We start from the raw sequence: 23583 nt of genomic DNA on the forward strand, positions 1-23583 counted from the left end.
GGGCAGTGATTTCCGCGCTCCACATAGGCAAATACGCAAAGCCTAATGGGAAATGAGTTCTTTTCACCGCGTGTTTTGACCGCTGTCAATGCCCTGTCAGTCTTACAAGTACTACATTTCCCAGCAAGCACTGCTGCGCTCTAGGAGCTTGCCCAGCTGGTTGCGTATGTTGTAAACGGACCGTTCAGCTGTTTCAAACAAGCCGGTGTCCGTAGCGTAAAGCTGCCGGAAAACGTGAGTATGGACTTTCAAAATAAAAGACACTAGCTAAGCTTTGTTTGGAAAATATCAACGAATTTTAGCACTCTAAATATGCATCCTTAAAAAAACAATTATTTACATTTAGATATGTAAATAAGACAATAGAAACCCCCTCCTTCGCCTGTTCTGGCACCTACTTTCGTCGACAAACGTTTTATTTTGAAAGAAGAAACCAGAAGCTGCATATCCTGTGTCTTTCCTTGGCAGTTGGTACTCCTGCTCCGGCGCTATCGCTCCGACAAGCCGGGGGAGAGGAGAAGGAAACGCAGGAGGACCTCTGCGATGGAGCATTAATAAGAGACAACGACGAGCCCCCCCCCCTCCTCCTCCTCCCCCGTCGGAGATAATCGATCGCAGTCATCTTCATGACCAAAGAAACAACAACAGAGGCTACGAGAGACGCAAGCGTAACAATCATGCAATTTAAATACAGACGAATTTGAGCCAACAGCTTCTTCTTCAAGGTTAACACCGCTTGAAGACAGACGCCCCCCCCCCCCCCAACATCCCTCCCTCTCCCTCCCTTGTCGCAGATCAGCTGGCGTTTAGTCGTTGGTTGATCGTCTCCGCCGGTACCGACCGACCACCACCACCACCATGTCCGTGGAAGAGCAGGGATACCCCGGCGGCGCTGCTGCTGCTGCTGCTATGCTGCTGCGGGAGGCCGGACCGGAGTGGATGCGGACCGAGATCGAGCGCCTCTCCCGCGACCTGACCGAGACCACGAACGAGAAGATCCAGGCGGCGGAGTACGGGCTGGCGGTGCTGGAGGAGAAGCAGCAGCTCAAGCAGCAGTACGACGACCTGGAGGTGGAGTACGAGGGCGTGAGGCAGGAGCTCGACCAGCTGAAGGAGGTGAGCACCGAGAAATCACAGAATATACATGAGAAATTATGATATCATAGGCGCATCAACCCTAAAACCATCAACTTTGTGCATTTTTGCCATGTTTTCATCATTATTCTTGATGGAGACTGGGTTTGCTGTGACATTTGACAGGGTTCAGCCATGAAACAGCTATTGCCTCATTCTACAAGGTCAAAACTGAGATGAGGATGCTCCCCTGCCCCTGTAGGCTGCTCCTGCTCCCCCACCCCACCCCACCCCTTCTTTATGCATGGTGTGTGTCCCCCCCAACCTCATTCCACTTCCACCTTTCATTTATTTATACAGCAGCACTCATCATGGCCCCTTCTTCAAGACATTCCTATCCCTGACTCACTGCTATAGTCAGACCATGTGAGTTACTTTCCACCCCCAGTCTGTAATGTCTCTGTAATCAAAAGTAGATCTGCCAACTCCACAGATATGGCCATTATTACTGGCAGCGATCTGCAATGCTTTTTGGTTCATGTTTGGCATGGGAGATAACAAATATTAATCTCTAATCCATTCAGTGACAGGGATATCATGAGTTCTTGTTCTTCACTTGAAATGTTACACCCACATTTAAAATCAATTCTGTTTAATGTGTATGACATGTCATTTCAATTTCATCTTGTCTGGCTGTCTCCTCTGTGAACAAGAATTACTAGTTTAGCTGAAAGGGGCGGGAGGGAGTAGGTTTGAATTTTTGAAACTTCCCGCTCAGCTGAGAGAGAGAGAGAGAGAGAAAGAGAGAGAAAAAAAGAGAGGGATGAACAACCTACAGCGGAAAACAGACGAGTTACGACCTTTAGGGAATGGAAAGAATGTCGACAGGGACAGTTCAAGCTGGGAAGGAGGCCGAGATAAAGGATGTGTCTGTTTTTTCCGAATAGTGTCCGGGCCTTATTCCCTGCTGCTGTATCACACTGTGAGACGTTCTTAACCAGAGCGGTAGTTTGTCATGGTGCTGTGATTTAGATGGAGAGTGTGTAAAGTATTGCTTCAGACTAGTGACACAAGGCAGAAAGTGCCGCCAACAGCTGAGGCCTTTCTGACACGTTCTGGAGCCCACAGTTCCTGCTCTGCCTCTGACGCAGGCTTGTTCATGGTTGTTGCTCACATCCTCCTTTTTCAGATACGGGTTCTTTCTGTGTCCTTCCACAAGGCCAGGCAACCCGACAGCTGACAAAGCTTTACTTGGTGGTAAACCCCTTCTTGCCATGCCAAAAATCTGCTCATCACTCCCCTTTGGGTTGTGTGCCTTTTAGGAGAGAGAGACACACACACAGTGAGAGAGGTTTTCAGCTCTCTGCTTTTCCCTTCTTTTCTCTGTCTGTCTTCCAGTGGCCCTCTGTCTCTCTCTCTTGCTCTGTCCCTCATGGGGCTGTTATTGCAGAAAGGAGGAGGACTCAGGGCTGTCTCAGCAACTCCTGCTTAGATTCCCATGCATGTCTTTGGCAAGGAGGCCTATAGCTCCGCCACAGAGGAATGACAGCAAAACAACTCTGAATAGAATAAATGGTTCGTAAGCGTCACCATGACAGCAACAGAAAGTGAATATAAAGAAGTTGGGACACTTTTTGGGGATTTCTTTCTTCTTTTTTTTTGGTTTCGAAATATGCTCGTTTTAAAAAAAGAAGCTCTTGTGGTGTGTTGACTCTTGATTGTGTCTGATCTTTTCGTTTCATAGTGAGGCACAAACATCCATCTGTCCGGGCAATAAACCCAATTGTTTGCTGTTGCAGAGGTTTTCTCTTTTGCTTTGGGGCTGGGGGGTTATACTGGCTGTAGATCACTGATCAGACATTTGAAAGACCATAGCTATGGTCCTTTATCCTTCTACCCACCCCCCTTCTCTCTGCCCAGCCTCTGTATGAAGGGCAGAAGTGATGCTATCACAAGAGAAATACAAACACATTCTTCTGACATCCCTCTCCACTTCCTCTTTATTGTCTATAGGAGAACAGTCAGTAGCTATAAGGGAGAGCAAACACAAGATAAGCTACTGTCGCAGCAGGGGCTGAAACGACAGCTTATCTCAGCGGTTGCTTTCCACTTGAAAATCCAAACGTATAATTCAAGATATCATGACAAGACAGTTGTCCCATTAATCAGCGTCCCGGCCCTGTTCTGATAGTTGGGGGGGGGTTGTTTTTAAAGGATGGAGGTGGGGGGTCAAACTGTGACCGGTGTGACTTTGCCTGCAGCTGTTGTTAAAGCACATAAGACAGTTACTATTTGTTTGGTCGGTTACAAAATGCCATGTTGCCTTAAGTACATGGCTACTGTTTACACAATTGGCAGCTATGTTTGGAGAGCTCTTGTCTTTTGGTGAATGTAGACAGACTAGGGATGGATCGTCTGGGAGATTTACAGAGTAGCTCAACACAAGATCCTCTCCACAAACATCTCCCTCCACTTAAACACAATAGAAAATAGTGCAGATTTATGTGTATAGATACCACTCTCTCCTTAGTCTCAACTTGGACGGAGACAATTGATCAGAAATCATCATGACAGAAGGGCAAACATCCCCACTGCCCTTTTAGCCAATCCTCACCTCCCCACTGGACAGGACACTGATTTCCACAGTCAAACACACACACATACACACACTCCCACATCCACCACACTACTCCCGAAGCAGGAAGATGGAGGAATTCTGTGCAGTGCTGTTGCTTAGTAACCTCACAGCTCCGAGCCTGAATTGGAAGAGCCGTGCTGCTCCCTCAGCAGGTGCTGCTTTATGAGCATGCACACACACAGCTGCGCTTTAACAGAATATACACACACACATGGTAAATTGCTGGAAGTAACCATTCATTGGTTAATATAATATTCATGGGATGTTCCTGTCTGTTCTCTTATGTGTTTATAATACATAATAATAAATACCCCCCTGTCTATGTGCAGTCATATCATTGGTCAGCTGCTCATGCATCTGGGACAACGCCAGTCCCATTTCTCCTTGACTTTATGACCGTCCAGCTACAAAGTTATTCCAGCATATATATTTTTTTATCTTTTCCTGTATACGTTGACATCTGTCACCACGGTAACTGCTAAGTTGATTCCCCCATAATGTTATCCATCATCCCCCTCTTATCGCTCCACTGTGCTAACCCGACAGTGAGATCCATCTGCTGCTACATTATAGTGAATATGAGTCACTTGGCCCTCTATCCACTGCTGCCATTAATATACGAGGTTGTATATTATAATTATGCAACTTCTCGAAAAATGTATTTGACACAGTACATTTTATCTCAAAGTCAACAGCTGATTTCTGCATGAAAGTGCTCATTCTCCAAACAGTGCTCAGATAGCAGCACTTTTGCGTGCCTGCTTGCTATTCCATATACCATTAAGGACTTATAGCCGGTTCTCACACAGGCAGCAGAGCACAATTTCAGGCACAAGGTAAAAGTAGCTAATGACATTATACGGCACTGAAGCGGTGTAAGAGCGTGAGGTGGTGTTCCCTCAGCTGTTGTTGATATTCTTAAGTTAAGCCACTCACAGATGACATCACGCGCCACACCTCCAACGCTTTAATGCAGTTGTGAGGGACGTGTGTACAGTCTGTGGCTCTATGGAGACCTGGTGAGGTTTTGGTGTCTCTGCTCTGTTGCCTTTCTTGCATCTGAACACGGTCGCCACAGAGACATGATCCTCAATCCAAAGACAACAGACCTGTTAACGTACCTCAGTGTCCTTTTTTTTTTTCAAACAATGAACCTTTATTCTACAGATATTTGGACAGTGGCACTTAAACAAAGGCCCTTGAGCTCTAAGGGTCCTTGTGGCATTGCGATTGATTGTCAGAGGCCACGCTGCAGTCATTCAGTCACCCACAGACCCTGGAACCGTCCTATCAATGTAGCCGCAGCTGTGTACTGTGTTGTGTGTTGTGGAATTCAACCAGACAATCAGAACCCTAAATATTGTTAAGCTCAGTAAAACCTGCGCCCTCTGTACTCCTGTATTGGCCCTTTGTGCGTTTGAGTCCACTGGGGTTAACAGGTCTTGGGTGTCACAGATGAAGAGAGGGTTAAACGCCAGCAGAACACAGTGTATGACAAAGGAGAATAGTGAGAGAGGCGTTCCATTGTGGATACATTTGAAAGGATTGGTCACTTTTGTCCCTTTTGAAATGGCAGATCACTAAAGGATATATCCCAATGTCCTTAAACAAAGATATTTAGTGTGACTCTAAGCCCTTTCTGTGGTGTTAAATGGGTTGGATGCTGATTGGACGTCAGTTGAAAGTAGAAGGAGACACAAAACCCATCTGGTCGCTTGTATGACGAGTCATAAATAAAGTCAGGCTCCAATATTTGGATCGCCACACTTTGAAACTTCATTTCATCAACAGCTGCCTCTCTCTGACTCTCATAATCCGTCTTTTTCCTTACTTCAGCCATTCTTCTGGCTTATCACAAAAACTCCAAGTCCTTATCATTATCATTCAAGACACTGCACTCAGCCATTGTCTGTGTTCGCTTGTGTTTTTGCCTGTGCTTGTTACTTAGCATCCGCTAAACCACTCAGCATTGTTTGGGGTATCCTGATCAGCCGGTTTTTATCGGTAATGTTTTTTGCCGGACGACAAGACTGCAGTTAAAGGGTAATCTTTTCTAAATGGCACTAAATAAAGTCCCAAATCCCCTACCCTCTGGGCCTAAGAGGATGAATCCCGGCCACTATGCACAGGGCTTACAGAGGTCTGGGAGTCTGCCAGGCCCAGCCGTGCTCAACAGCCTCCACAGCCAGGCACAGGTAGGTGCATTTTGGGGTAATGCTGCACAGAGGCCGTCAGGTGCTCTTGGGACAATGCCCTGCTCCCTCTCACCTGGCCCAGTAGCCTACTCCAGCATCTGCCAAGCCGAACAGCCTGCTCTGAGAAGCTGTCAGGCCGGCCTATCTCCTATATAAGTCTGAGCCTCAATATGGACGTGCAAATGATTGCCAATGTCACCCCACACAATCATTTTGCAAAGATTTGTCCTATAAAGCATCCAGACAGGCCGGTCTATCCGACAAGATCCACTCACTGAGACTAATGTAGCCCTCCATGTCACAGAAGGACGGCCATATGGTATTGCAAAGTAATGAAAGACTCATTCCGCCTACTTTTAGGTGTAGTGGCTCACTGCTAATCTGTAATGTTTTTAAGAGCTTTTGTCCGCAACTCTGACGATAAACAAAATACCATCGGCACCCGAGCATGGTTCAAGTAGAGGCCGTATTTACCGTGGAGCATAAGTGGGTGGCTGTGTGTGTGTGCGCTCCAGGTCTCAGTTAGAGAATTGTTTGGCCTGGTCAAAATGTTTTTGGGTGTTATGTTTGTAGAGTTGAAGTGTTGGTGTGGTTTGTGTGTTTTAAGTCATGCATAAGGAGGGGGTGGTGCAGAAGGAACACATACAGGCCTCATGGTATGTAGGAGTTTATTGGTGTTACAGACATGACTGAGATCTCGTAATCAAGCTGCCTGTCAAAGCTTGTTGTTGTTTACTGGGAGAAGAATAGAGCATTTTGTTAGTCCTGTTATTATATCATTTTGTGTGCGTCATCAGAGGTCACACTCAGAGACTCTGCCCTTTGGCTACAGTAAATATGGATGAAGATATTGAGTAAGTGATGTAATCCAAATAAAGTGTGTCCATGAAACTGAAGACAAATACAGTTACCGGTAAACAGCAATGAAGTGGAACATTTCAAGAATTTCCTGTACTTGATCCTCCATATTGTAAAGCCAGCATTTACAGCTATTATGCATTTTTAAAAACCTTATACTTTGTGCTGCTCCTATCTGGTCGCCGTTACAGGTCACTGACCTGGAAAAGGGTCAAATTCAGCAGGAGCTTTGTCCCCTCTGCTATAACAGCTGAACAGATCATTGAGTCGCTAAATGTGTGTTTTGTCTATTGTTATGTGTGGGTGTGATGTGTTAATGTGGGTTATGTATGTTGCATCTTGAGGATGTTTTGTACGGGTTGGTGAAAACAAGTTTCCTGCAAAGGACACATAAAGCTGAATCTGAATCTGAATCTTATATAAAAAGTTTTTTCAGAGATTGACAGAAGTCAAAAGTGCTTGTGGAGAAGCGGTATGGCAGCCCAGCAGGGTCATGATTCTGGCAGTGTAATCCAATTACTGAAGACTAGGGGCCGGATCAGGCGGGAGTCCAGGCTAAAAGCAGGGGATGAGGTCATAGTAATGACTGTATGCCTCTGACAATACAACATGGTTCACTCAGGCAATAGGCCACTCTCCAGTTTCCATTCACCTACACTGCATAACGACGATAAACTATTATAAATCCATCAACAAAGAAGCCTGTGTGCACTCACGTGAGTAGCCATTGTGTGCGCAAGAAACACAATGGCTACTTATCCCTATACTCCACTACATGTCCAGTTGTCCTGTGTAGTGTCATTGTGTCTCTCGCTTTTGCATATTTCACTTTCGCCAGCTGATTAAACCAAAACGAACCCATTATTTTACTTAAATCAACATGAATAGGACATTTTTAGATCCGTTTAATATCTTATCTTTGGATTAAATTGATCAGAATGATTTGTTTTTGGATTTTTCATATGAATATTTTGTATTTGAAAAAAAAACATAAAAAACACAATACCCTGTGTTAGGTAAGTTTGCTCCATTGTGGGGCGGTGCGTGGCGCAGTGGTTAAAGCGGCCGCCCCATGTAGAGGCTACAGTCCTCAGCGCAGGCAGCCCCGGTTCGAGTCCCATGTCGGGCAGACCTTTCCTGCATGTCATTCCCCCTCTCTCTGCCTCCCCCTTTCCTGTCTATCTCACTGTGCTATCAAATAAAGGCAAAAAAAGCCCCCAAAAAAAAAGTTTGCTCCATTGTAACACCACCACCTTGCCGCACATGCTTTTTGTGCTCAAGTTACATCATATATTCAAGGTAGATACCGGTACTTCATTTGTCGATACGTATGCTCCGGTCCACTGTAGGTCTACTTTTAAAACTATCTTTACCAGGTCGAATCGGGACATATTTATTTGTACTCAGACTCTGGTGTCTTACATAAACAGATGAATCAGCCCAGCATGTGGGTAGAGTATAAGCTCAAGTCTGCATTTGTTCTGAACCTTGACTGCTTCATCCCTTTGATATAGTCTTTAGACAAAGTCTGTGGGCTGTTATCCACAAAAACCCTTTTATCTTATCTGCCTCAGAATCAAACCAACATGATGGGTGCAGATAGAATGACATGAAATGTGTCTCTATTACCCGTAGGTAAGGCTTTGTGTTTTTTGATATAAATCTTAGCTCTGGGTAACCATATGGGGTCTCCCACAGTGTCTAAGCAACAAGCAACCAGATCTTCCCTCTTCCGTCTATTGAAGTCAGTCAGGAGTCACCCCCCCCCCCCCCCCCCCCCCCATGCCCCCTGATCTGCATCCTGTTTACTTGTGAGGAGTCTGGCTTTTTAGCGGATGTGGAAGCATATGAAGTATAGCTCTGTATATCAAACCGGATATCTTTTAGGGGATCAGAGGAAATGACCACATGAGGGTTCATCGTCCAGGTTGCCACTGTCATCTGTGTTGAACAACAGACAAGGAATACCTCTCAACAATGAACATGTTGGGTTTTTTTTTGTTTTTTTTCCTTGCCTTTCCTGCTTTGTTAACATCAACACTCATTATCCTGCATTTCCTTTCACAAGCTTCTGGACATTACCACAGCAACAGAGGCAGCAACTGACGTTCACTATAACCCTATAGAGTCACCAGCTGTTTTATTTTCTGCCACAAAACTGACAGTTTATGTCTGTGTGTGTGATTATTTGATGCGCTGATGATCTAAATAAAATGAGCTTGGTTCATCTGTGGATTTTGCAAACATTTAATACAATATTCATTGAAAACATTTGATGAAATTTGATAGGATAGATTTTCATGTGGCTCACACACACAACACATAGTATATAGGGTTAGGGTTAGTTGCTTTCCAAGCTTTTTACACGTGGGCTATTTTAAGTTTTGCTCTCAGGGGTATTTTGAAAAGCATCTTAAGTTGTGGTGAATATCCCCGATGGGGGTGAAATATATTAGCATATTTGACAAGCAGGAATAAACTTGTGGTGGCGGACAGATGGTGCCCCCCCAAACCCCAACCCCAACCCCACCCCTTAATACACACACACACACACGCAGACGCATATCTGAGCAGCGTGCCCCACCCATATCCTCCCACTGCTGTTGTGCGGTTTCTTCTCCGTGGTTCGTAGTACCAGGGCATTTTCCAGCTCTGTGCAGCAGATGAAGAGAGATCGGGGTCGAGATGGTAGACGCACAGTGTTCTCTTTTTACACGACACACCCATCTCTGGTTCCCCTGAAGATCTACATAGTCCACTCATCTCAATTACCCCCCCCCCCCGGCTGGCAGAAGAGAGCCTCCCCATCTCACATAAATTAATTAAACCGGAGGGCAAATTTTGAAAAGCATCTCCTCGTTTTAATAGGCCATCTATTCAGACATTTAGCAAACCCAATTTCAAAGGGTTGCCCCTTCACCCCGGGGGTCCTTCAACACCACAGTGCAATCACAGAACAGCAGCATGTCTATATTCTTCTCTCCACACACCCAGCCCAGCCACCATCACCATCACCCGCCTCGCCCTCCTCCTCGTTCCCCAGGCTCCTTTTGTAAATAGGCTAGTGGGCCTGGGTCCCCCTGTCGCAGTGGACCCAAGTCACACGGGGTGCACGCTTTGAAACCCTCAGGCAGGGGAGAGAGAGAGAGGAAGAGGGAGAGAGGGAGGGAGGAAATGGGAATAGAAAAGGGGAGATAAGAAGGCAGGAGTTGTATAGTCAGGCAGGGGGGCTGGCTCAACAGCAATAACAACATCAGAGTTTGGGCTCAGGGAGAGAGCAAGAAGAGGAGGGGTTTTAATTGGATGTGTGCCAGTCTCTCCGGGGTCCCATGGAGAAACAGGGATAGTAGCAGACACAGAAAAGGAGAGAGGTTTTTTTTTTTGGTTTTTTTTTAATTTTTTTTTATGGGAGGGGCAGTGGGCAATGCAAGGCTTTCCTGTGGGAACCAGTGTGCTCTCTTTGAGATGGGAGGAGAACAGGGGTTCCTCTATCAGCTGGCTTAATGAGTTTAAAGAGCTGAATAAAAAAAAAACACAACAACCAGCTTGTAGCTATGTAACATAGCTTAATAAATATGTATCAAAGAGGAGTTGGCTTTTTTTTCCCCATCTGTGTGTGCAGCGTTCACTCCACAGGTCATTGTGTTTTGGCTTATCTTTCATCTTCCTCCAGTATTGTTCCTTGAATATGATGTTGTTGGTGGAGAGAGATTGAGGTATTGTAGCAAGGAATGAAAGAACTCATTGTTAATGCAAACCACAAGACAATATTTGTTGTGCTGTATTCAGATACTGTTGGGTAGCCTACTGTATCTGCACAGATATGATCCATTATGAACCAGTAGTAGTAGGGCGACTGAGCCTCCACCTCATTCTTTACAAACTGACACTGTCTCATATGGAAGGTTTGCCTCCTCTGACCCGAGAGTTAACCCCACTACGGTCACATGCAGGTTTTAATTACTGCAGATGCAGAGAGGTCATTACTCTCCGTCTGGCCGGGAGCGAAGGCAGGACCTGCCCAAGAGACTGTCCTCTGCTGGGAGGGCGAGCGCAGAGATAGGGAGAGGGGGACGACACGTGGAAGAGATTGGGAGATAGGCTACCTTTAGCCTCGTTCATGACTTAAGTGGTGGAAAATTGACAGAGTAGATCAGGGATGATGAATGGTTGACTTCAAGTGGCAACACAGTGTGGTTAGACTGGAAAGACCTCAGAAAGAAGGCAAATCAAGTTTCTGCAGGCCGTCCCCCCACCCCTGTCAATTCCTCACCCTGATTGATTAGACTCCATTAGCACTAATGGATGGAGCTGCATGGGGCCATAAGGTAGAAATGCATTATAGGGTGTAATATACAGAATTAAAAAAAAAAAAAAAAACTCTCTCCTCTAACCCAAGAACAAATACACAAACAGATTTCATTGTATTCACTTCCCCCGTCTTCCTGCAAACCTGACCTTGGACTTTCGAAGAGAATGTAATCACGTGTGTGTGTGTGTGTGTGTTTGAGTTCATGATTATGTGTTTATGTGTGTGCCTGGCCCCAGCTGTGGCCTCCAGCTGCTCCCCTCCTCTGTCATTTATTTCAAAAACAAGAGGTTGTTCAACAGTAGAAGTCACAAGTAAAGGGTTCTACGTGGAGTGGAGCACGGTGTCTTTTGGGAGATACGCTTTAACATGCACCACACAGGGACTGCTTGTTTATTGCCTCGCAGGCTTGGCCAGGTAGCAAAGGGATAAAAATAAAAATAAAACAACTTCAAAGCAACCTCAGACCAGCATGCTCTTTGTGCAAACACATCTCAGATCAGGAGAAGGGATGGGACGGGACACGGGCGAGGACTGTAGTTGCCAGAGAAGGAGGGATGAGAGCGGGCTGAGCTCTGCAACAGCCATCTGTGTCAGTGTCACCCCCTCACACCCTGCCTTTACCGACCGCCTCCCCGTTCGCTCTGTCACTGTAATTGGCATAGCAACCATAACGACGGCTGTTCCCCTGGGGTGCAGGCGTGTGGGACCCAGGGTGTCAGGCAGGGAAGGGGAGAACCGACAGGCTGACTGCAGGCCAGGCCAGGCCAGCCACCGATAAGGCTGACTTTGCATTGCAAATGACTGAGGTTGTGAATGGCCCAAAACTGGAGCTGGCACGGGCCAGCGCCGTGATATGAACGATGATAAAGAGCCCAGACTCCATCTAAGACGCCGATATGGTGCAATACATCAGGCCTATTGAATCTCTGCTCTCCCTGGAGATGCCGGCTTTTTTTCTTTCTCCTTTTATTCTGTAGGACATTCAGCAGCTGAACAATAGACCCGATAACCAGCCAGGAGAAAACGGATCCCTCCTCGTGATTAATTTACCGCTAAGATTGAATACTGACGACAAGAGGAGATTTTAAAAGCCTTGTTGTTCATATCTCATGTTGCACGAGACCGGGGAGGCTGTTTTTCATTGTGGCATGGGAGAGAGTAACAAAAACAGTAACCCAAGTCAATATAAACCTGCTCAGGAAATACTTAACCCCACGGAAATCTTGCTTTTTCTGTAAATGTTGATCGTGGAACGTGGTTTGTTTTTAGGCTCACGTTGTATCTCACTCACGAATGGCATTAAAATGAGCTTAACTCATTTCCCTGCCTATTCAGTATCATGGAAAAGCCGCCTCCATCATTGTATTACATCTACACTGAAGGCTAAATAAACTGTGCTCAGATCCGTGCTTCCTTAGTTCACTGCCAGGGGCATAATGACTGTTTCTACCCTGTAATAACACAGGAGCCAGTCTATGAACACGAACAGTGTGGAGCCTTCAGGCCGACTCAGACACTGTAATGGACAGAGGGCGGCGGGTTGTCCTCCTTTTGCAGGTGTTTCACCTTCTATACAGGCCATAACGTCTCCTGCCTTTGTAAACGCGTAATGAATATAGATTAGCAGCATGTTTGAACACGAGGTTTCATCTGACCAAAGACAAACTTCACACAGAATCTCAAATGTAGGCTTTAGATTGGAGGCCTATGTGTGTGTGAAGCTGGAATAAAATACGACACATGTAGTTTTCCCCAGACAGGCCTGATGAAAGGATGAACTAACGCTTCATCATTACAGCCTGATGTAAGCAGGGAGAATTTATGTAGAGATTTAGTATCACTGAGCTCCTACGGTCCAATTAAGCTACTCTGATATTTTTTGATGGTTGAGGAGGACTTCTTCACCAAGGCATGTAAAGGCCCTCATGAGTCTGATTAGTGCATCGCTCATGTGCAGAGACCTGTGTGATGTATGTGTGATTTAATTGCATGTTTCTTTTTCTTTTTCCCAATGGCTCCGTCTCTCTCCATCTCTCTTGTCCTGCAACTGCAACTCAGGAGATCCACAGTCTGGCACAGCTCTGTGGTTGTGTCTAGGTAGCTTCACACCCTTTATATTTAAGTCTCATGTTGAAAAATATAACTTACTTGAGGCTAAATAATTTCATTTCAAGGAAATACACGTCTCGTAATCTCACATGTGGGTTATGTTTCTCTAACCTTTGTTTTCTTACTGTAAATTCTATGTGGAGTGTTTTTTTTGCCTTTGGCATGTAGTGCATCTTCTCTGTGTGTGTTGAAAACACGAGGTGCCTGCACTGCACCCCTACAAGGCTCCACCTCCAGCTCCTTTATCTCTGAAGGGAGAGCAAGCCTCGACATGGCTTTAGAGTGCCAGGTGCTGCAGTACGGCTGACTGCAGGGCACACCGGGAAAATTGGAAATGGCATGTATGTGTGTGTGTGTGTGTGTGTGTTGAGTCTGTGAAATTGTCCAGGCCTGTGTGTGAATAATAACCCAGCAGCTCTCTGTGCTATGCAGTGAATCAATGTGGCTCTGTGCCAGGCAGCAGCTAATATCCCATCCTTCCCATTCGCACTTCTTCTTTTCACCCTCTCTCCTTCTTTCTCCTTCTGTCTAGCACATATAACACTTTGCATTCCTCTAACTGTTAAATATGACGGTTTTTAGAGTTACTCCTCGAATGGTTTTTCTTATTTCTGTGTGCACTAATAACAGCGCTCAGTTAACTAAAACAAGCTATACCGCCACGTGAGATGGGCAGCATTCCTCACAGAGCCAGGTTATGTTATACAGCCCGTTAAAGCAGAAATAACACAGTGAGCTATTAGGTCCCAAAGAAATAAATAAAGTAGGTAGTGTAGTGAGGCTGCTCAGTGAAGATTAGTGGGTCAGTCTGCAGTGCCAGGTCGCACATGTACAGTATGTGTGTCACAGAAAGCTACAGGTTCACCAGATGCCTTTTAACCTCATAGCTCTAGAGATTTCTATTATGAACAGTTGATAGTGGACAGCTAAATATAGAGTCAGCACACACCTCGGAGCTATCTGTCCCTGCAGCCTCGCTGGCTGCGCAGTGGCCTGTGAATGGAGATTGAGAGAGAGAGAGAGACGGAAACGGGCAGAAAGACAGCATGTCTCTGTTTATCATCACAAACTGTGACTGCACGTGAGCTGCGGTTCACGAGGCAGAGAAACAATCCAGTGGGTTTCTTTTTTTTTTCTTTTCTCTTCTCCCTGCTCCACCTCTCTTCCTACGCAGTCGCCTACAGTGACAACTCTGATATCACTGACCAGCTTTCAGTGTTGCTGAAACACCGCTCTGGCATCCAGGGTCAAGCCCTTCACTCCGGACCAACTGAATGAGTAATTAAAATCGATGTAAGCTAAACGACATAGTGTTTTATTGTTCAGCAGCTCTCATCACAGGCTGTCTTTGTCACAGCAGAAGAATGCTGCCGAAGAGACTCAAACTTCTCGGCTCAAAATCTGCCCACGCTGTGTTTGGCGAGGAGGACGTGTGAGACCAAATCTCATATCACGTTTCTGCATCTGCAGGGTGTGTGTCATCTGGTGTCTCACAGAGGACATGTCCTGTTGTGCCCTGTCTGGCATCATCTACTGAGATTATCATGTCAGCAGTGTGCCTCGAAATCAGTGTTTAGATAAGGGATGGCATCTCAGCATCCTTTTTTTTTTCAATCATTCTGTCCTATCAGATTCAAATGTCACTTTGTTGGCCTAGTTTTTTTCTAGTGTTATTTTCTCTTGAGTTACACTCTCCACAGTTTGCCCTCCCTCAAATTGTGAATCCTTGTCTCCAGGTTTTTATCAGTACACATCTTTTTGATTCATTGTAGTAGAATTTGTGGATGTCAATCAGCCCATAGAGAAGATTACGTCTGTGGCTCCCTGAGACTTACCATTAAAGCAAATCTTCACTATCCCATCCACACATGATTTCATTAGGGAAAAGTGGGTTTCTTTTTGATCTGGCTCGTGCAGCCACAAATAAGTTTCTCTCTGCTCCTCCTCCTCCTCCTCCTCGTCTTTTTGCAGCAAGCTTTACTTTTCCAGTAGAGCTGGGCAATGAGACCACAGGGGGTTAAATAGAAACTCTAACAATGAGCAGAGATAAGACTGTTCTAACTGGGTTTTCCTCCTAAGGCAGGGCTTTTCAAAGGGACTCACTAGTATTGATTCAAATGCTGCTTGCCTCTTAAATCCAGCCCTGTGTACAGTTCGTGTATGTGTGTGTGTGTGTGTGTGTGTTAATTTGAGTGTACCTATCGGCTTTATCCTCCACTCTAGGGGGATCCACAGTAATCATATCTCTTGAGACATCTCACATCCCACTCTCTGTTCTCGCTTCACGCCACACCAACACGGCTCTCCACCGGTGGAACAGGAACTGAAAATATAAATTTAGATTCGGCCTCCACCGGCTCCACGGAGCCTCTGAGACCAGCATCATTGATCTGTTTGTTACCTGTCAGCGAGCCCAAAGCCCATCTCCCTCGTGCTCTTGACTCACTGGATTAGGGGAACATGCGCAGGAGGATCCTGAGCTGGGGAAACCAGACTGCACTCTGTGACCTGTATCCTCTCTGCTTTTATTTCCTATAGGTGTTGACCATGAGCAGAGGTGGGGGGGGGTTTAACCTTCAGAATCCAGTGTTTAGCATTTCCCCTCTATTACAGAACAGGGATCATGTAGCAGAGAGAAGTGGTTGACCGTTGTGTCCTCAGTTGTCCCACCGTCTAATCAGTGGACTTTGGGACCTTTTGAAGGCTGTGTCTCTGGTCAGATTAGAGGACAACACAATGATTAAACCATGTTGTCCAAACTTGCTTTTGAACACAAACACAGAAGCAGCCTGTGTTGAATCTAAGTCCGTCCTGTCAAAGAACTCAGTGTTGTAGCAACATTTGTTTTTCAGATAGCTGAGTTTAGTTTGTGTATAATAAGCCTCATTACCAGAGAAACCAGCGTTTATACAGGCTCTATTCTAAAACGCAGTCATAGCAACGCGCTCCTTCCTTAAATTAGTTGGCATGTTTGCACCCACGCAGACGCCTTTATTTATACTTTAAAGGTTCCCATGTGTTAATCATATGACTAAATCCTCGCTTATGGTTTGAGCAATGTTTGGGGAAGTGGTGAAATAGTTGTGATGAGGTGCCTTGTCTCATTTGATCAACTCCTGACTCGCATGATGCTTTTGATCAGAGTCATTGTGCTCTGATCCTCTTCATATGGCAGCCCAGATAATAAAGCCCAGCCCAGCAGGGGTGCCGAACCTCCGCCCACAATGTATGCACTCATCTGGAATCAGAACTCACGGTCTGCAGGGCGATAAATCTCTTACATTATTGGCTTTTCTGTATTTATGTAGCTTCATAATGTACACGATCTGTGAGGAAATCCGGTCTAGACCTAGACGCCGTGCTAATGACCAAAGACCTGCCTTTGATTAGCTTTACAAGAGATTAATAATCCATGCTCACATGTCCAATGTAAAAAAAAAAAAAAAAAACCTGCAACATATGGCGAGCTAAAGATGAATTATAAATTGGGTGGGCAGCTCACTGTGAGATTAGAGGCTTGGTCGCGTGCGTCCCCAATTTACCCTCCCCTAAAAGTAGCCTAAACCCACGCCTGGGGAGCTGAGATTAAAGACCCCTGGGCAGTGGGTTTTGGACATGGTCTCTCCACTTCCATGTTTGAAGGACGGGACTCTTAGATTGGATTGATTGGAGTCCCTTCGATATCCACTGTGCTCCGACTAGATTATAATGATGGGATTCCCCCTGATTTCTGATTGGGTTAATCCTGCCCCTTGTACTGTAATGACTTTCTAATCAAATGCGGACTCTTGTGACGTGGGTTTTTGAAAGGAAGGTGTCGGGAAGTGTTATTCAACCAACACTCTTATCTAAAGTTACTGACAGTGGTTGTTTATTGACATGTTGGCTGTCAACCTTGGTCATAAAATAACTTATGCCCTTCCCAATGGTTAGACCTTCAGTCCAAAACAATGTCATTTGAGAAGCTGAAACAAATACCTATGTACATTTTTGATAAATCATCCAAACAGTAGATTTTCTATCTCTGGATTAATAAACTAATTTTAGCACCAGTGTAGATCAGCGTTTATGTTGGCTCTTAACAGTTTATCTGTTATGTGAAAAAGTACTGTGACTTCCTTTTTATTACATTTGCCCAGTAGGCTTGTGCATTATGTGGCTGCTCACGGAAGATTTTTCCCATAAAAAGATCTTTCTTTCTTTCTTTCTTTCTTTCTTTCTTTCTTTCTTTCTTTCTTTCTTTCTAAATGAATTATATTTAGCCTGAGAGAGTTAAACTGCTCCTCTTTGCCATCTTGAGCGTCATCTTTCCTGGAATGTGAGATATAACCTCCCACCATCATGCACGAGACATGATGTCACGCGCTTCTGTAACCCATTAAACTACTTTTACGCATTCACGTTTTCATCCTGCAAGTAGGTCAGTTTGACTGATACAAATTTCCAGATTTTCCTTTCTCTAAAGGAATTACTGGGATTAATACGATATGCAGGGAAAGAGAGAAAATCCTGCAGCAGCAGCCCCAGCCCGGTCACGTGCAGATGTAAGGGGGGGAGAGAGCGTGGTGCAGATGCAAACAAGGTCAGATTTAGTGCCTCAGGTGATTTCAGATTACAGGCTGCACTCGAGCTGGGAGGTGAGATGAGAATCAGAATTTCCATTGGATCACGGGTGGTTCCAGGTTTGGAAATGAACTCTGTAATCATTGGGATGGTTATTTAGAGAGAGAGTTGTATAACCTAGATTCTACTGCAGTGATGCTCCCTCTCCATCTCCATCTCTCTCTCCCTCTGTGTGTCCATATTTTTTGTTGCTGCCTTGCAGACCATTAACAAATTAAGGTCAAATTAAAGCAGAACTAAATATAGTCAAATGGTATTTCAGTTTGCACAGTCACACCAAATCAGCCTTTCAGCAGAATGTTCCCCACTGAAGGAAGAGGCTGCAACCCACGATGTGTCATCCATAATTATTTATTCCTCACCAACTTCTTCCCCCTCTGCCTCTGTCTGTAAACATCAAATAATATCTGCTGACCTTCCTTTTGCTCTGCTATGATCTCCTGAGGTATTAAGAGCATTAGAATACAGGCTTCTGGTGATCACCCGGACACTAGTCCGTTTGCTCTACTTTTCCTGTTTGGTTTTCCCATCTGTGGAGTCACTGCAGAGCACGTGCAGGGAGGCCAACATCCTGCGGCTCGGGAGGGGAGGGGGAGATGGTGATGGAGGGGGGGGAGATGGGGGAAGACGGGGTGATGCAGCCCAGATGGAGCCTGACTGATTATCTCTCCAGGCAAAGACAGTATTTTAGGAGGTTTTTTGTGCCCATGTCCCCAACTGAACCTCAGTAGAGGGGATCAGTGTTGTTAACAACTTTTAACAGCGTTAAATCTCTTGTGTGGCCTAGTAACAATGCAATAACCACAAATTCTCCTTTACTTTTTCTTCTCCAGGCCTTCGGACAAGCCTACTCCAACCACAGGAAGGTGGCAGCAGATGGGGAGAGCCGCGAGGAGTCCCTTATCCAGGAGTCGGCGTGCAAGGAGGCCTACTACGAACAGAGGGTCCTGGAGCTGCAGACCGAACTGCGCCAGACACGCAACATCCTCACCAACACCCAGTCTGAGAACGAACGCCTGAACACCATCTCCCAGGAGATGAGAGAGGTAAGAGAGCCAAAAACCCAGTCAGAAACATATCAAACACATTATTTTGCTCCCGATTGCAGCAGGTGTTAAAATTGACTCTTTTTAAGTCCGGTCAGCTGCAGCTGTATCACAGGATGCTGAGAGAAAGCACTTCATTTTCAATTGAATATTTCTTTTCATCAGAAGACGTGTCTAACGTCAGCACTTTGAGAACAAGCTCAGGTCGGGAGTTGAAGCGGAGGATGGTGTCTGCACTTATCCGCCTGCAGCTATCGAGAACAACGGATGTGTTTGTTGATGCTATCATCTGTTGGGTTTTTCTATCCGTCTGAAGCTGCAGAAAACATAATAGATATTCATGGATGATCAATCTCAAGCCCTGTGCGGTCAGCTCAGCAGTTTCTCCTTCCCCATGTCACCGGGTTTTTTGGGAACTGTTGAGTTTCTCTCAATAATAAAAGAAGGTCTTGACCCCTTACCCTGCAAAGTACCTTGAGATTATGATTTGATGCTATACAAGTAAAACAAATTGAGTTGAAACTGCACCGCATTCAGTATTTAATCCTACATTCATTCGTCTTCGATACATTTAATATTGCTGTGCCAGCCTGTCTGATTTTGGGTGTGATTGCAAAGTCTACATCTTTGTGTTTTTGACATGCTAAGACAAGACTATAATATAATAACGGCTGATTGAAGCAAGCAACACCTTACCTTCAGGCCTATACCGTGAAGGACTCCACCCTTATTGTGATGCAGGGCGAAGTCAGAACCACATGATTGGGGAACATGACAACTGACAGCATGAGAAATTTTGTTGTTTTATAACGGACAAATATGATCCCACATGCATGATTGATTAATGTTATTAAGTTTGTGAACTTCCGTGTGCTTAAACTGTCAACGTGAGCGACAAGACAACCTCCACCCCAGACGAGCCCTTCGCCTGCCTGCCACTCCCCTAAATCCCAGAATACCCCACACCCTCACACATTCCAGCAAGCACATTAATATTCCACTCTCTCCAGCTTCCCCAACTAACTATCATAACGCAAAGCTTTATTGTCTGCGCCCCACTTTGGACATTGTTTGACCTCGCTTGTTTGCTGCCATTTACATACACTCAACAGCTAAGTGACCTGATTAAAACAGACAAGAGGGAAGTGCAGAGCGTGGATCGGCGATTCGGCGAAGCCTTTGCCAATGGCTGCCCGTGCATGTGCGATGGTTCAAGTCACACTGACTGAGAGATGTCTGCAGCTCCGAGGAAGCCCCGTGTTGACACAAAGACAGGAAGACATAAAGGGGGTGAATAAGAAAGATGAACACGGTCTGACAGGAAGGCACAGGAGGCATCTCACCTTTATAGATGGGTGTCTTTGATGCAGAGGTCCATGCTCCCTTGACAGTGAAAGTGAAGCAAAGGTTGGAATAATAAAGAGAGGAGGAGGGGTTGAATGAGCAGCTTATTTGAGGAGTGTGGAGATAACAAGGAGTAAGAAGTAACAGACCACTAATGGTAGATTTAACCCGACTTGACACGTGCAGCTCTAGTTAGGTGCACGCTGCATCACCTATCAGGCAGCAGCTACGTTGCTGCATCTTATCAGTATTTTGTGCAGGAATTCTTTGGTCTCAACAACAACAGATCAATGTTTTCATATTCATTCCAAGCATGCCTCTGCACAGATGCACCAAGACAACTCTGGTACTGTTGCTTTGTTCAAGTCATCAGCTATAGGCGTATACATGTGCTTTTTTTTGGGGAGGGGTGTCTCCTTCCCCCTCCTCTCTCTGTATAAGGCTCTTCCTCCTCAGCAGCTAAACCCGTCACCATTGCAAATCTTCCCTTGTTTGTGCGAAGCAGATTTAGCTGGGTCTGCTGTTTTTGCAGGTCAAGTTAGTAATTCCAGGGTAATTGGTAGGGGGGGTGAAGACCGGGCCTCCCCTCTTGAGTGGAGTCTTAAGTGTTTGGCAGACAGAGGCAGGATTTACTGCTGTTTTCTGTCAGTCACTGCTCGAGACAGATGTCGGCAGCATTTGTAACTGAGATTAGTAAAGAAAAAAAAAAGACTTGGTCCCTCAAAACGACTTAAATTCCAGAAAGCTATAAATTCCACCATAATTAGGTCAGCTGCCTCTCAGCTCTATACGTTGGTATAAGTTGGCGCATTATGGAAGCCAGATGTGTGTCAGCAGACATGTTTTTAAAACCAAACATGAGATTTGACTTTCTGCAGTCATCCAAGACACAGTTTGAACATGATGAAGACATGACGGCTCCTAAATGTCTTATATATTCTATATATTATATAGAGAAAAGGTGATACAGTGGTGTGACTGGTGCTGCACTGGTGGTGGGCGGCCATCGTGGCTTTTCTGCAGGTGTCATTCCCATTATAGCCGACCCCGTGGGCCCCCAGCCAGCTGTAATTGGCTAAATAAAAGAGGCCGGAGTGTAAATCGCCCCATGTATGGGAGATAATGACACCCTTCTAATGGCACTTCTGTGGGTGCGAGGAGGAGTGTGTGTGGCAGGCAAATGGAGGGAGCCTGGGCACTGAGGCTGGCATTGTGACCAGACTGACAGGGCTGAAAGAGCGCTTTGTCTCCTGGGTTTCAAATTAGCCCCAAAAGCTCTGGCTGTGAGAGGAGGGGAAGGAGAGAGAGGGAGGGAGGGGGGCACCAGGAGACGACGAGATTGGTGCGAAAGAAAGGAGGAGGCCTGAAATCCGTTAAAGAAGGAGAAAAGCTTAATGAGAGTCAATTCAGTGGCCATGGTGGTTGCTGCGTTCCTGGGACTGCACGGCTAATCATATTGAGTCAGGAGGGAGATTGAATGACTCAATTTCCTCGTGGAATGTAACTGACAGTTGAGCTGCAACTGTTTCCTTTTGTGTTAAGTGTTTTGTTTTTTTGTTGTAGTTGTTTTATATCCTCAATATTCACAAGGTTCCATCCTGTGTAAAATAAAGAGTTTTGCAAAAAGGGTTGAGGAGATGGAATTTGACGGTTGTGCTGCTGCTTACAAATGGAGCAACAGAAAGTGTTGTAATTCCACAGATCTGGAAGCTTCACTCGCTGTGAAAAGGCTTTTGTCTCTGCGCAGGGCCCGTTCATTCACAACCATTTAGCTGCAGCATTTCAGGCCGGTTACATACAACACATTTACAGTAAAACCTCCCAGGCTGTAGCTAGCTATCTCATGCCAAAGACTAGAAATGTTAGCCCCCGAGCTGCGCTGATAAGACGTGTTTCACTGCTATGGTTGGGTCTACAGGATTAAAACCTCCACAAAGAGCCAGTAACATTGTAAGGAGGCGCAGTCTAATAGGCATGACTTCATTAAATTCAATCTCATGTCGGGGGAGGAATGTGCCTACAGTGATGGCTGCCATTATCCACGCAGGATGGGGGATTCCCATCGCCCGCCTCGCAGGAAATTATCAACCAAAGCTGAAGATAAAAAATAAAAGAACGCTGAGAAATCTTATCACGACACTTCAGTCTGGCTATTCAGAAAATGTAACTATGTTTTCCACCTTTAAGCATCAGCACATGATCGCCCGCAGTGCTACCATGATCCTACATCTGCTCCATTCACGATGCAGTGTTGACACAGTGACTGTTGTCTGCCCTACGCTGCAGAATCATTAGCCTCAGACCTTTACTACTCTCACAGCCACATAAATGATGGTTATTGTGGCTTGTGTCAATCGTGCTAATGTGGAAGCCATTCAAATGTCAAACGTGATTGGTTTTTTTTTTCCACCTCATTGACACAGTGGCTGGAGCTTAATTTAAGTGCCGCTTCAACTGGCTGGATTAAACACCTGACAGACAAGCGAGAGGGAAGGTATCGGCACTGATGGGATGAGTTTAAAAGGTTAGTAGGAGGCAGGGGTTTAAGCTCATTGCGAGGGAGGCCATTGTTGTTATCGCAATCAGAAGCAATTAGTAGTGCTGCGGAGTAGTTGGTCAGTGGAAAAGACGGACGTGAGCGTAGAGTTTCAGTCCTGTTGAAGCTTTACCTTGATTATTGAAAGGTCAGAGTTGAGTCGTAAAGGGATCCCAGAGCGGTTTGCTCTTTGTTCTCTTATTATGGTCTGACGTGAGGCTAATGTAACAGGGCTCTTAGAGGGCTCAGGGGTGTCGATGTCGAGCACCTTATTATTTCTTGTGACATGAATGCCAAGACGGATCACCTCCTGTCCTGTGGTAGTTGAGCGACTGGGGGGTGGGAGGAAGTGCAGTGTGGAAAATCTAGATGGAAAAATTGATCTCCAAAGGAAAGAACTGATTGAAACGACAGAGGATTAAAACCGGAAATGAAAGAAAGAAAGAAAAATCGGACATGTGCTACATCAGTTTTATCGCTACTGCTGTCGCACATGACCCATAACCTCCTCTAAACCCACCAGATGTTATCTGAGGTATCTACTTCCAGATGTTATCTGCTCGTAGCACCCAACACACCCTGCTCGCCATCTCCTCATGTGTGTGTGTGTCTTACAGATTTATTGCTACTTTTAAGCCTTAAGACAGTTGGAAGATTTTCCATTAATTCCTAATGATGTTTGTCTTTTTCTATCAGCTTTAACTGAGCTCTGAAAATGTGTCCTGTTTGATTTAAACCCCAGGCTCACTCACAACACCAAAGAGGTTTTCCATGCCCGATCAATGAATCCTGATAAATCAAGGACACACACACGCAAATAGTGCCCTGCACATTGACTTGAACTAATA

General features: G+C 45.5%; 1 protein-coding gene across 1 annotated transcript in view; it reads left to right on the forward strand.

The window, feature by feature from the left end:
- Positions 1 to 793: 793 nt before the first annotated feature.
- LOC310988789 (protein bicaudal D homolog 2-like) overlaps positions 794 to 23583 on the forward strand; it is a 45338-nt gene continuing 22548 nt past the window's right edge. Inside the window, exons 1-2 of the mRNA XM_083975535.1 lie at positions 794 to 1116; positions 18643 to 18855. Of these exons, the coding sequence (XP_083831661.1) occupies positions 859 to 1116; positions 18643 to 18855 (471 nt within the window). The 5' untranslated portion in view covers positions 794 to 858. The remainder of the gene's footprint in view (positions 1117 to 18642; positions 18856 to 23583) is intronic.

This window comes from Trachurus trachurus (assembly GCF_905171665.1).
Source record: "Trachurus trachurus genome assembly, chromosome: 7".
Lineage (NCBI taxonomy): Eukaryota > Metazoa > Chordata > Actinopteri > Carangiformes > Carangidae > Trachurus > Trachurus trachurus.